At 52.0% G+C, this 12937-nt stretch overlaps 1 protein-coding gene across 3 annotated transcripts in view; it reads right to left on the reverse strand.

Annotated features, from left to right (window-relative positions):
* Nucleotides 1–4858: 4858 nt before the first annotated feature.
* Nucleotides 4859–12937, reverse strand: part of NR6A1 (nuclear receptor subfamily 6 group A member 1) — a 66445-nt gene continuing 58366 nt past the window's right edge. For all 3 annotated transcript variants that reach the window (XM_042052347.1, XM_042052346.1, XM_042052348.1), the window contains exons 8-9: nt 11906–12058; nt 4859–10948 (exon numbers count right to left, since the gene is read on the reverse strand). In XM_042052347.1, the coding sequence (XP_041908281.1) occupies nt 10860–10948; nt 11906–12058 (242 nt within the window). In that variant the 3' untranslated portion in view covers nt 4859–10859. The remainder of the gene's footprint in view (nt 10949–11905; nt 12059–12937) is intronic.

Below are 12937 nucleotides of genomic sequence, written 5' to 3' on the forward strand. Positions count from 1 at the left end.
CCAATCTCCTCCCCATGGGGGCCAGGCTCAGCCAGGATGGACCCACTTCGGTGCCTTATTGGCTTCTGTGGCCACGTGACCATGCTGAAAAACATCATAATTAAGCTACAAAACGCTGCCCATAAACTAGCATTAGAAAGTGACAGCGAAGATAAGTGGAACCCCTGCAGCAGATAAGGCGCCCCGGGAGGGAGACCCTGCAGGGAGGTGGGGGGCACAAGTGCCCCAGCACCCACGGCCACCCTGATTTACGGCCCAGGGCAGGAGGGAGGGGGCTGAGGGCACGGGGCAGGTCGCCTCTGGGAGGAACATGAGCCCACCTCACCCACCCAGTACTGGGGTGCAGCCAGGGCCTGCTCAGCCCTGAGAGGTGTCCTCTGCAGGGGAGGGTGGGAGGAGGCTCCTCCATGCTCAGGGCCCCACTCCCAGGTCTCTAGGGCTCACAGAGCCACGGCCAGCAGCTCTTCATTTGCCAGAAGAGCACTCACAGAAAGCCAGTGCCCCTGGGCCTAGGCAGCCAAGCCTTGGCTGTGTTTTTGCCATGTGTGGTTCCCCGTGTCCCACTGCCATGCTCGGTCCTACCCATGGGCACTGTGCCAGCAAAACTCGGGTCCCAACTGCCCTGTGCAACACAGGAGCTGCAATGCCAAGGCAAGAGGCTGCATGAGAGACCTTCCCATCCTTCCAGAGCAGGGATCTGCTCCCACTGCTGGCCCCGTGCTCTGACCATCCATCACCACAGTGTCTCCCCACATGTTTGCACAGTGTCCTTCTCTCTGCTTCATCCCACAGCGACGACAGCCTCGAGAAGGGGTGGCTGCCTCAAGCCCCACACCAGCCTAGCAAAGGCTGTGCCACGGCTGTGCTCTGGCCAAGCAGCTGCTGGTAACCAGGGTGGCACAGCAGGATCCACAATCCTGGGATGGGGGAAAGGCTCATCCTCTATATCAGCACAGCCCCAACATGGTGCGATGGTGACGCGCCCTGCAGTATTCCCATGCAGAGTGAGGGAAGCAGTGAGCCCCTGGTGCTGCGGGGAGAGGAGTGGGAGTGTGGGCTGCACAGCCCTGCTTGTTTTTTCCTTGCTTTGCAGCTGAAGAGAGGAGAAAAACTAATGAAAACAGAGCTCTGGAAGAAGCGCCAGGCCTGGAGTGGCTTCCGCCCCGATCCCCAGCAATTATCAGCCACATGCCAGATGTTCCGACGCGATGCCAATGTCAGAGAAAATAAATCTGTGTCAGGTTCAAGGTCCCTGCCGGGCCGGCACGCAGCGGCTTGCGGCTCAGCGCCGCACGAGGCAGGACAGAGCTGCGGGCCGGCCGCGGCCGCTTCCTCCTGCCAGGCATTGTTCCCCTGGGAAGCCCCGGCCTCACACCGGCCACTTGCTATTTTTGCAGCAAGGTGCTTTCGGGGGTAAATACGTCCCTGCCGGCCTTGGGCACTTTCCTCTGCGCGGGCCCTGGCCAAGGCTGTGGCCTGGCTCCTGCAGTGGGCGCGCGGCCACGGTCAGGGCCAGTGCATGGGCCGCGGTGCAGGCCTGGCTGGTGGCACGAGGGTGGAGTTGGGAAGGCCACGCTGAGTGGCCGCACAGGCACCGGGTATGGCCGGCTGCAGGCAGCCTCAGGGGTTCCTTGGGACAGGGAGGAGGTACAGACAGGTGACATTTTGGAGGCCACAGCACCTAGGAGGGAAGGATGAGGTGGGTCTGGCTTCCAGCAGCACGGGATATGCTGGGGAGGGGATGTTCAGGGCTGGGGATAAGCCCCAAAGCTGCTGCCCTGATGCAGTGCTGTCCTGGCCAAGGGAGCAGCACAGCTCTGTGCCCTCGATGGGCTCAGGCACTGGCACATCCGTCACCAAAGCTCTGGCTGTTGGCTTGGAGACTGCCCTGTCCCATCTCCTTTCCTCATGGCCACGGCGCAGCCGGAGCCCACAGATCCACACCACCCGCTGTGGGCCGCAGTATGCTTTGGCTCCTTGCTGGTGCTTAGCCTTGATGCTCAGCAAAGCATATCTCCTGCTCGGATTTTATCTCCATCCACTCAGCTTATCGGCGCGGGGCAGCCCTCCTGCCTGCGCCACGTTCCCGGAGCGTGCCTGCAGCAGGTGTGGCCAGCACTACTGTCTGCCAAACGCCGCTGCCTGCCCGCAGTCCCTGACTCCAGGGCCCACACCGATAATGCGCGCGCGGCGAGGACTTTGGCGATAGCGTTCCCATTGACATTACCTTGTCCCCCGCATTCTTCCGATGCCACACACGCCTTCGCTCGGGGCGCGGGCGGCCTGGCCATGGCGGCGGGTGCAGATGCTGTGCAGGCAGCACGGGGAAGCGCTGGTGGTCTCCTCCCGGGGGGACTCATTGAAATATCAGTCACATAGTTCTGCATAATTGGGACTTGGATGCAGCCTCTCTTTATGTTTCCTCTTGGCAGTTGCCAACAACATGAAGCACTCCTGGGTCAAAATGACAGCCTTTTGTTTACTATTCCTGCTTATGTGCCTCATTTTCTTCAAGGATAAGAGCTCTTTATAGGAATCTTTATTGTGATGAGGTTAGCAGAGAGAAAGATTTCTCTCCAGCTTTCTCTCTCTCTTTCACAGCTGATTAGCAGGGTCGGCCCACGAGGACAGTGATGTGGAGCACAGACCCAGCACTCGCCTCAGGGTCCCCCGAGCCATGAGCCATCCTCTCCAGTACAGCCCCAACCTGCTGGCCTCCCAGCACCCACTCGTGGCACCACTCCCCTCCTACTCATGGCAGGCTGCAGGGAGGGGATCCACCACCCCAATAAAGGTACTGCAAAATCCAACTGACCCCAGAGGCTTGGACAGGAGCTTACCCACAGCACACACCTCCTCTCCATGCTCTTACAAGGCCAGCCATGGTGAACCATTCTTCATCTGACCCCTGCAGCGGTGACCAATCCCATCAAACGCATCTGCACTTGGCAAACTGAGAGGTGAGAGACTTGTGATGGACCAGACAATGGAGATCCACCAGTCTGCTCCACTCAGAACTCTGGTTTTCAGGTATGAACTCCAAAAGGACAGTGACTGGGTAAGGGATGAGGAGAGATGTGGAAGCAGTTGGTGACAGGATGGGGAGAAGCTCATGGAATAGACATGAGCAGGGTGGACATCAATGGAGAACCTTCCCCAACTCTGGAAAAAGCCCCATGGGACCATCCCAGCAGATCTTTCACCCACTGCTGGACTGACTGTGCTGCTGCAGGGAGGTGACCCAGCTGACCCCACAGCCCTGTCCCAGCCAGTGCCCATGGGGTGACACACTCCTGGGAACAGCCACTCCTGTCAAGAGGAAAGCAGCTTACCCTTGAAAGTTACTTTGCGAAGGTCAAGAGTGGGACTGTGACAGAGCAGCCTGACAAACGCATCTCCCTAAGTCCTTGGGCCCGATAATGTATGTCCCATGCAATGTTGACACTAGTGATCCACCAAAGATCAGGTTAACAAGTTTGACGTTAGTGACAGCGTGATTTGTTCCGCGCTGGCTCTGAATTCATAGAGCCGCTGGCCTTCGGTGATAAACTATTGCGCCGTGCACACGAGGCTGTGGCAGTTGTCACCCGCCAGAGCACTGAGATGAAAAGGAAGCAGAGCTCTAATCAAAATACAGTGGTCAGTAGGGGTTGAGCTGAAAATTAAAAGGTGCTGGTACTTTTCCCACTCCAGCCTCGCTTTCCAGGCAGCACCTCATGCCAGCACGGGGTGAGGGGAGAGGCTGCCTTGTCACCTCTGTGCAGCTCCAGCTTCGTTTGAAGGTGAGGACAAACCCATCACCCCACGTGCACAGAGCATCCTCTGCCACCTCCCGGGGAGCCCCACCACTGCCAACCTTCAGGGATCCCTCACAGGGAATAAATCCTGGGTGGCCCGGTGTCAGAGCGGCTGGAGCTGCTCTGCGGACACCGATGTAAATAAGGAAAATAACGCAAGGAGAAGGCAGGAGGCACGAGAGCACTCGGCGGAGGAGCAGGGCAGCGCGGGATGGAGGCGAGGGCCCGTGGGAGGGAGCAGCAGACCGGGGCCGCTGCTCACCTGGAGCTGCCCCTCATGGCAGCAGCTCCCGAGTGGGCCTTCTGTGCACTCCCATATGCAGGAGCATAAACATGGAAAGTGCTGCTGAGGCTTTTAACACACACCCACCTCGGCAAGACAAGGGATTGCTAAACCACTCCTGCAGTTCCTCACTCCAGAGCGCGCTCCTCAAGCATCTCCAGTGCATTTGCTTGTTTGGATTGCACCTCCTCCTGCATGCCCTGCTCCTGCAGCACCCCATGGTGACAGTGACCCACCGGAACTGCTGCATGTTCTGGTCACCCCAGAGATCAGACTCCCTCGGTGACAGCAGTGCTGTGGCTGTGCTGTGCACGTAGGGGTGCAACAACCAAAAGGATAAAACCCATCCTCCTGCCTGCTCCCCTGGGACCCAGGAAGGAGATGGGGACCACCACGCACCCATTGCTCGGCAGGGCCCAGAGTCCATGCAAACCTTCACTCTTCCATTGTCTCTATTCCTGTCACCCCTCAAGGTGCAAGCTTCCCCACCCAACCCTGCTCTCCGTTGAGGCCACTGCCAGTCCAGGCTGTGGCTGCTCTGGGCAGGGCTTGTGCCCTTATCCCAGTTCCCAGCCACAGCAGCAGCACACAGGCCTTTCCCACACCCACCAACCATTCCAGAAGCACAGCAGCAGGCAGGCTGGGGCTGCAGCTGCCACCCAGAGCAGCGCTGGGCTCCCCACCCTCATGGTGCCCTCCACCCTCATGGTGCCCTCCACCCTGAGAGAGAGCCGCCACCGAAAGGGGAAGGGACAAGGCAGCCAGGAGACACCAGCAGTGCAGAACATTTCACATTTATTAGTTCATACAGCTAAACACTCACTAAACATGCATTCAACACTTATTGGTCACATTTCCACAGGTAGTCAAGTCCCAGAGCAGAGCAGCGGAGCAGGGGCAGGTCGGGCTGACACGGACCCGCCGGCAGAAACATTCATTTGGTCGTAGCGCGGTGAGGGGGCAGCTCCCGGTGCCCATTCCCCCCCGGGTGCAACAGGGCCAGACACACCCTCCTGCCCCAGCCCTGGCTCTGAGTGTGCCAATGTTCACCGTGTGTCATGCCGAGGCAACATCCTGCTTCCCTGATTTACACAAGGGATTGTGGGAAAAATGAACGGGAGAAACCACTTGGAACATCACCAAGAAGGATCCAACAACCAGGACTGACCCTCTTGGAAACATCCCTCAAACCAGCCAGGGGCTGACACCAGCAGCAAACCTGACCCGCTGCCTCCCCAGGCTGCCCATGACTGACACACGAGGAGCTGCGAGGTCCTGTGAAGTCCCAGGTTACAAACGCAGCCTCTGCACCAGGACTGAGCTGGAACCAGGCCTGTGGCTTGATGGGCACCAACAAAACCCAAACTGCCATGGGCCACAGCCTCCCCAGGGAGGGACACTGGAGCTCAGCCTCAGGCACGGGACACACAGCAGTGACATGAGCCAAGCCCCAGCCCACGGGAAGGGAAACGCAACTCCAGCAATCACAGCCTCTCTTCCTCGCTGGCAACAGACACTGGCAGTATTTAGTTTTTCACACAATCCCTTTGAGATGATAAACAGGATGTCACACGAGGTAGTTTAGTTATGGAAATTGAGTCAATAATGTTATCAACTATTACAAGACATTTTATAAATTGAAAGAAAACAATGAATCACAAAAGGCTTTGTTAAGGTTGATCGTCATCTGGTCTCAATTTCTGTTTCTTTTTGCCCTTGGGGGCATTTCTTCCACTGAACCGTGTTGCTTCTTTCACAGACTTGTCAGAGGGCAGCTCACAGGAGCTATTTTTAATTTCTTTTTTCAAGGGAAAGACACTGCCTGGATTGGCCTCCCCAGCTTTTTGCAGGGCTGGTTTAAACTCAGATCTGCAGATCCTGGCTGAGGGTGCTGGGAGGGGGTTTCAGCCCTGCAAACTTTTGCTGACTCTCACTCAGTGCTGGCCCTGTCTGTGGCTGGGACCATTTGGACACTCACAGCAGCTGTAACCCCGCCAGAGTCACACACCAGTGCCTTTCTCAAATTGTCTGGCTGTGCCTACAACCATAGTGAGAAAGTTGTACTGATGAAAATTAAGAACTCATAAGCAACAAACAAAGTACAGAGCACTGGAACTGGCTGCCAGGGACACAATGAGAAATTCCTGTTTCCCCTTTTCCATGAATACTGAAACATATTTCACACCAAAGGCAGAGGGATGAGGCAATGCAGAAGTAGAGCCCCACAGACAGAGCTGGTCCCCAGCTGCCAGGTGGTGCAAGGGCACAGCCTCATACAGCCCCGTGCACCTTCGGGATGCTCTGCCCACAGGACCACATCTGAGCCTTCAGCAGGCAAACTTCCCACAGCCAAACCCAAAGCTTTTCCCCAAAATCCCCACATGGGACTTTGGTCAGCTCTCAGCGGGTCCTCCAGACAAGTCATGAAAGAAGCAACTGTTGCAACATCAAAACTAGGGTTTCTCTGGGTCACATTTAAATACTTATCCCTGAGCTTCTGTGCATTGAAACAACACACCATGAACACAGAGAAACACCACAGCTTGATACTGATAGCTATGCACTCCCCTCCATTTACACATCATCTACAACTTAAAAATTAGTTCCATACTTTAACTAGTTCCCCAAGTTTCCCCCTTTCTCCTGCCTTTCATGTGGCAGGGATGATTGCCGCTTATTATCCTGAGAAATAACAACATTTTCACAGACACCGAGCTTCATAGTTTCAAATCAAAACCAAGAAGGAAGAAAGAATGAATGGGAAATAGCACATTCACAGGAGAATCTTTTTTTTTTTTTTTCCTTTTTTCCTTTTAAAAAATGTAGTGAAGATAAAAGAAATTCAAGGGTTTTTTTTAAAAGTTGGTTTGAAGGACAAGACTTAAACTCCTTTACCTGAGGTGGCTGTGGGTCTGTGCAGAAGCCTGAGGAGCGAGGGCAGATCCTGCTGGCACAGAGGGGGACGGCAGCAGAGGCACTCGTGCCTCTGCATGGGTGGGCATGGGGCCACCAAGGACCCCACCAGCAAGTGAGAGCAGCCCAGGAGCCCTGCTGGCACCCCTGGGACCCCTCACTCTCATGGGCGCCCTCAAAGCAACACCCCAGCACTGGGAAAACGGGTGGTACTGGGGTGGCAGCTGCCCTGTGCAGGTGCCTTGCAGCTGGCAATGCCACTGACCACTGGTCACTCTGAAAACGCCCTCTTTGGCCTGTGCGTGATGGGAGATGACAAAAGGTTTAAGAATTAAATCTCTGGATTTAAGAATTACAGAAGGATCCAGAGCCACTCCCTGATGGCCCAAAGCATGTAGTGCCTCTGCAGGAGTGAGAAGATGAAGGGCACTGGCACAGTTCACAGCTGAGCAGCATCCAGCGCCCGTGGGAAGTGAGGGAGCGCGAGGTCCGGCTGCAGCAGCTCTGCCCAGAGCCCAGCAGTGCTGCGGACCCCTGAGCACCCTGGCTGTCCCTCATCCCCCTGCCCTCTTGCAGGGCTGGGCATGCTGAGGACAGGGACTGGCTACTGACCCACACTGAGGGGTCAAGGCTCAGCCCACTTGGCAAGAGCCTGAGCTGAAGTGGAAGAGAACTCACTGACTTTCCAGAAGGTTCTGTTGAGGCCCTGGGATCTGGCAGTCGCGCTGGGACCGAGCCCCGTGAGCAGTGACCCCTTCCAGCTGCACCACGGAGCGAGGGCTCCTGGGCAGCCTCCCCTGAGCACGTGAGCCTGAGCACTTCAAATTTATGTTCCAAATCTCTGTTCGGATTAAAAGTAACTCTTCAGCTCTCCATCTGCACAGATGCTTTGAAGGAGAAGAGGGGGTCAGCCAGCCAATTTATCTTTCAAATCGGGGATAAAAATTGACTTGTCATGGCAGAAAATTCTACCAAAGACTATTATTGTTGATTGATTTCTCTATGACAGAAGGTCAGATAAGCAAGAGCAGATAGATACCAAAGATAATGAACTTCCCCCTACTAGCATTAAGCACAAATAAAATATGAGTCCCTGTAAACTGAATGTTACGTGAAGAATGGAACAAAAATTCCAGCCTTTCCAGGGTGTCCTTCAAACCAAATTCACAAATACATCTACCTAACGTCTCTACGTCTCTAGCTACATTCCTACCTTCTCATAATACCTGAGTTTGCAATGCAACACATTCACATTACCCTGTTTAAAAAAACACAAGTCATTAGAGGACTTGGTGCAGAAGATATCAGGAATGACTGTCCGGTGATTCCGTCTGGTCTGTTTGCTGCTTCCTTACCTGTCAGTTCAGGAAGGATTTTCTACTCCCATAGCAAATGGGTATTTGGGAACGGATACTGCTGCCAATCAACCTTTGTAAAATTTGCTTTCGACAACAGAAAGTGGAACATTCATGTCCGTTTGTCATCATAACTGAATTTAGGTTTTTGGTTGTTGTTGGTACAGCATTAGTTTTGGGACGATATTTTGGAAAACCACAGATTACTCAATAGATTACTTTTGTTGGATAGCTGGCAACAAGATGACTGCTTTTATGTACACTAATTAAAACACTTATTCATCAACAGATTATAATAACTCAGTAACTGTAGAATAAAATCACTCCTATGCAATTTTAACAATTCCTTGAGTGTATAAAACAGCAAGCCAGAAATAACCCGTAATAAAAAGATCATATCAAGCTATTTGGAAATTAAACTTAAAAGCTGAGAAATACATTCTAACTTAGAAACAGGTAAACTAAAATCTTCCCCTGAACACGTGAGGTATCGGCTGTATGCAGAAGGCTTTCCTGAGAATACACACGTGTCTCATTGTACTGTCAGAAAGTAAATGAGATTTATGGAACCACCTTTGGATGTGAAGCTCCATCGAGCTGGGCCCAGCAGCTGTTACCTGTAACATCCTGTTTAAAAAATGAAAAATGAACAGCTATGGACTTTTAGAAAAGGGAAACCATTGAGCTGGGAGATGCCCAAGCGGGATGCTCACGGTGAGGCAGCAGCAGGGCCCTGCCGCGCTCTGACCGCAGCCATCGGCACCACCACGGCCTGACCAGGACGTGCCAAACCAGGTCACAGCCTGCCTTGGGCTGCAACCCAGGGAGCACCCGCTGGGCCAGGGGGAGGGAGGGAAAGACGACTTTGGTGAATGGGATTTTTCTCCTGCTCACCATCACATTCATGCACAGCAGCTGCAGCCCGGCTGAGCTGTGCTCGCTCTGTGCCACGCAGCTGTCACCAGGGAAAGACAAGAAGGTAGTGACTCATCCTTCCTACCCTGAAGGAACAAAAGTTGTTTCCACCAATATTTTTAAATCAGCATTCAAACACTTATTGAGGAGCCACCTTGCTAAGTGAATGCCAGATTTACATCTAAGGAGGCAGGGAAGGAAATCCAGCCAAGGCTGTCTAGGAAAATGACTGAGTCTTTGAATATTAATTCCTAATGAAGGAGATGAGAACAAGAGCATCTCATCCAACCTCCCCACCACGAGCAGGAAATCAAGAGGTCACTCAAGAGAATGCCCAAGTTTAGCTAAACACCAGCACTTAGCAATCACTCAATCAGTTAATCAGCTGTCATTAAACCAGTTCTCCATCTGGAGTCGTGGGGAGCTTGCGAGATGGAAAATCCAAGCCTTGCAACACCTAGAACACAGCAGGTCGCCAAGCACAGCAGTAATGTTGTTTTTCCTGGGATTCCACAAGGAACAGCACAGTTCTGGCAGGATATAACTATGGAACATCCATTCCCTGAGTCCAGCAGAGAAAGCCATGCCAGAGGACACTGGAGTCCCTCCCCCCACTACACAGGGCCCATTTAGCACAGCATACATTAACTACTCCCAAAACGGGGATTGCTTCAATGCAGAAGCCTCAGGAGTCAGGTACCATGCTGGAGGAACACACTAACGGGGGCAATCCTGCCTCTTCTCTAAGTAGGATTTTCCTGCTTTTGTAAACCTAAAATGGATTTTAAGGAAGTGATGATAAAGTCCTTGCAGTTCTCTAGCAACAGTAGCACCTTTGTATAATGCCAGGAGCCTGTTATGAACCCTTGAACACAATTTCAGAGAAATTGGCAGGTGTTGTGGCAACAGTAAGAGGGCAGCTGGCCAGGAGGGGCTGGGGCAGACCCCACCTGGAGCTCCCCAGATGGGACAGGGCCAGCGAGCCCCTTGGAGCACTGCCATCCCACTGAGAAACCTGCAACTGGAAACCACCAGGGGAAAAGAAATCAACTGCCTAGACAGACTTCTCCTTCTCCACTCCCTGCCTTTTTAAAATTAAAGAAAAAGCTTGGCACTTCTCTAGCACCCACTTCTCCAAAGTTGTCCCTTTGGGATACTAACAGCTCTGTTGACATTTGCTCTCTATGACAAATGCTTTTGGATGCAAATCATGGAAAGAGCAGTTCGTGAACAGCATCTTCTCTTTGAGGTAGTCTTAGTCATCTCGGTCCCCAGCCCCAAATACAAAAGAACTAATCCTAACAAACACTGTAACATTAAACATCTTCACATTCTGTAAACCGCTGGAGAATGCATTTGCTGCATTCTTACAGAACCATGTGCATCGTGTTGAAGATCATACATTCAACTCTGTCGTGAAATAAATATATAGGAAAAAGAGTAAAAAACCAAAAACAAACAAAAAAAAGATTCTTGCTACACGGGCAGGGAGGCCACTGCCCTGTCTCCTGCCTGGATGGCGTTTGCCCCTCTCCCGGGGTGAGCCAGCTCCCGGCCCGAGGCTCAGCATAAGGCACCGGCCGGGGCCAGCTGCGCTCACTCTTTGCTCACGCTCGTCTTGCAGGAATGTAGAACGGCCTTAAAAAGGAGAGGCAGCTGCTCCAGGGGGACATTCACCATTTTTCCTGGTAAGAAAGAAACCAGAATTAGCAGCCACTCCTGAATCAGATTTCAGAGACACCTAAGCCAGCAGCACTGGAGATGATTTTACCTTGAACCTCTCACAGAAACAGTTAATCATCCTACAGCTACATCAGACATTTGATATTATTTTGACACAATATGATTTATTATTTACCGACAGAAAGCAAAATAAATGGGCAAAGTTAGATCAAAATGATTTCTCCACAATGGAGCAGTATTTACAGAAACTGGAAAAGACTAAATCCCATCTCAACCCAAAGTGCCTTGTTGATCTGCATGACTAAATTACAAGAGCTACTCTGAGATTATTATCTAGTTCATTATGATGAAGTAGGATGAAGCATATGGAGCCTTGACACAGGGAGGCAAGCATCTCCCTCTGCCATAACATTCAGAAACAAACAGTTTTAGTACCACCAGACCTTGGAGATCTAATTAGCGACACAACTGCAGTTGGGAATTCACCTGCAGATTTCCAAGGTCCAGACAAGTGGAAACATGGAGGTTCAGGTCTGCCTGAACTCTGCTGATCACTTTCTGCTTAGTTCAGGGATCTCTTTAATTCTCATGAGATACCTACTCGAACCAGGATTATACCCTTTTGAGACAAAATGCCCCCCATCTGGCAGTGAAAGAAGAAAAGGGGAGAATAAACGATGTACTTAAAGGGTGTCAGGTTGGAGCAAGGCACCTCTTCCTGGAGCAGGACTAACCCCGTGCCCACCAACATCACCAGGACACCTTCCCAAAAGCCCCTCTGACTGGGTGAGCTCAGGGCAATGGGATGGGCTTAAAGATGAGCAGAAGCTCTGACAGGAAGAGGTCCCACACAAACATCCTTAACCAAAGTCCACAAGAATTTCACTGCAGTAAGTTAATTATCATTTAAAAGCAAATTTCACTCCTTGCTCCCAGCGGGAGAAGTGCTCAGAAGTTACCTGCAATATACCGTATCTCTGGCAAACACATCATTAAATCTGGGAAGCGGTTTGGCTGGTGGGGGTATTTGTACTCTGTGAAGTCCTGGCAAACGTACCAGTACCGCTTATTCAGCTGCTCCAGTTGGGAGGCGTTGGTCAGACCCCTGATATCTGGAAAAGAATACAATTAGAGTAATGAAAGCAAGAACATCTCAGGAGAGCAGCAGCCTCGCGCTTACTGCCACTTCTTCAGGACAGACTGATTTCTGTCACTCTGATCTGGGTCCCTGCTTTGGAGACTGGCTTCCAGCACCTGGTTAGACCAATACAAAATTCCCATCTCCCTTCCTGCTGTGCCTGCATCATAGATGTGTCTTTACATGAGCGTCTGGATCCAGGATTTCCCTCCACAAAAGGCTGGGAAGAGAACAGCTAATGTCCTACACTGCTCATCTGCAGCTCAATGAATGCTCTTGGAGAGAACAGCCCCAGCAACCTGAAATCCCTGCCTGGCACAACACAGCCAGGTGTCAGGGTTTGGTCCTCACAGCAGACCAGTGTAACACCTCCTCAGACAGAACACATTGGTTTTAGCTGTCTCATCTTGGCTGAGGACAATGCTCAGTTCTATAATTCAAGATATCATCACATTTCTCCCCATCTGCTTATGAATTATGTCACAGGAGCTTTATAAACTTGTCAAGTTCTTATTTTTAAATTTAGCTTTGCCAATGTCAGGCAACACACACATAGGAAAAATGGACAGGCAGGAAGTCCCACTGGCAGCATGCAGTGTGACCAGTGGCATTGGCACTGCCGGGTCCTGGGGAGGATCCGGCACGGGAGCGAGGAAGCTGAGGAGCCTCAGAGCAGGCTCGGTGCTTGGAGACCATCTGACGGAAGAGGCATTGATCTACTGCCCAAAAGCTGACTTTTAAAAATAAGTCTCAGGTATTTCACATAAAAAATTGCAAACTTCAACTAAAAATAAAAGAAGACAGGAAGTTAATGAAAATACATTTTGGAAAACAATGGAGACAGCTCGAAAAG

This window comes from Corvus kubaryi, unplaced genomic scaffold, assembly GCF_017639235.1.
Source record: "Corvus kubaryi isolate FWS band 111438036 unplaced genomic scaffold, C.kubaryi_AGA036_p1.0 78, whole genome shotgun sequence".
Classification (NCBI taxonomy): domain Eukaryota; kingdom Metazoa; phylum Chordata; class Aves; order Passeriformes; family Corvidae; genus Corvus; species Corvus kubaryi.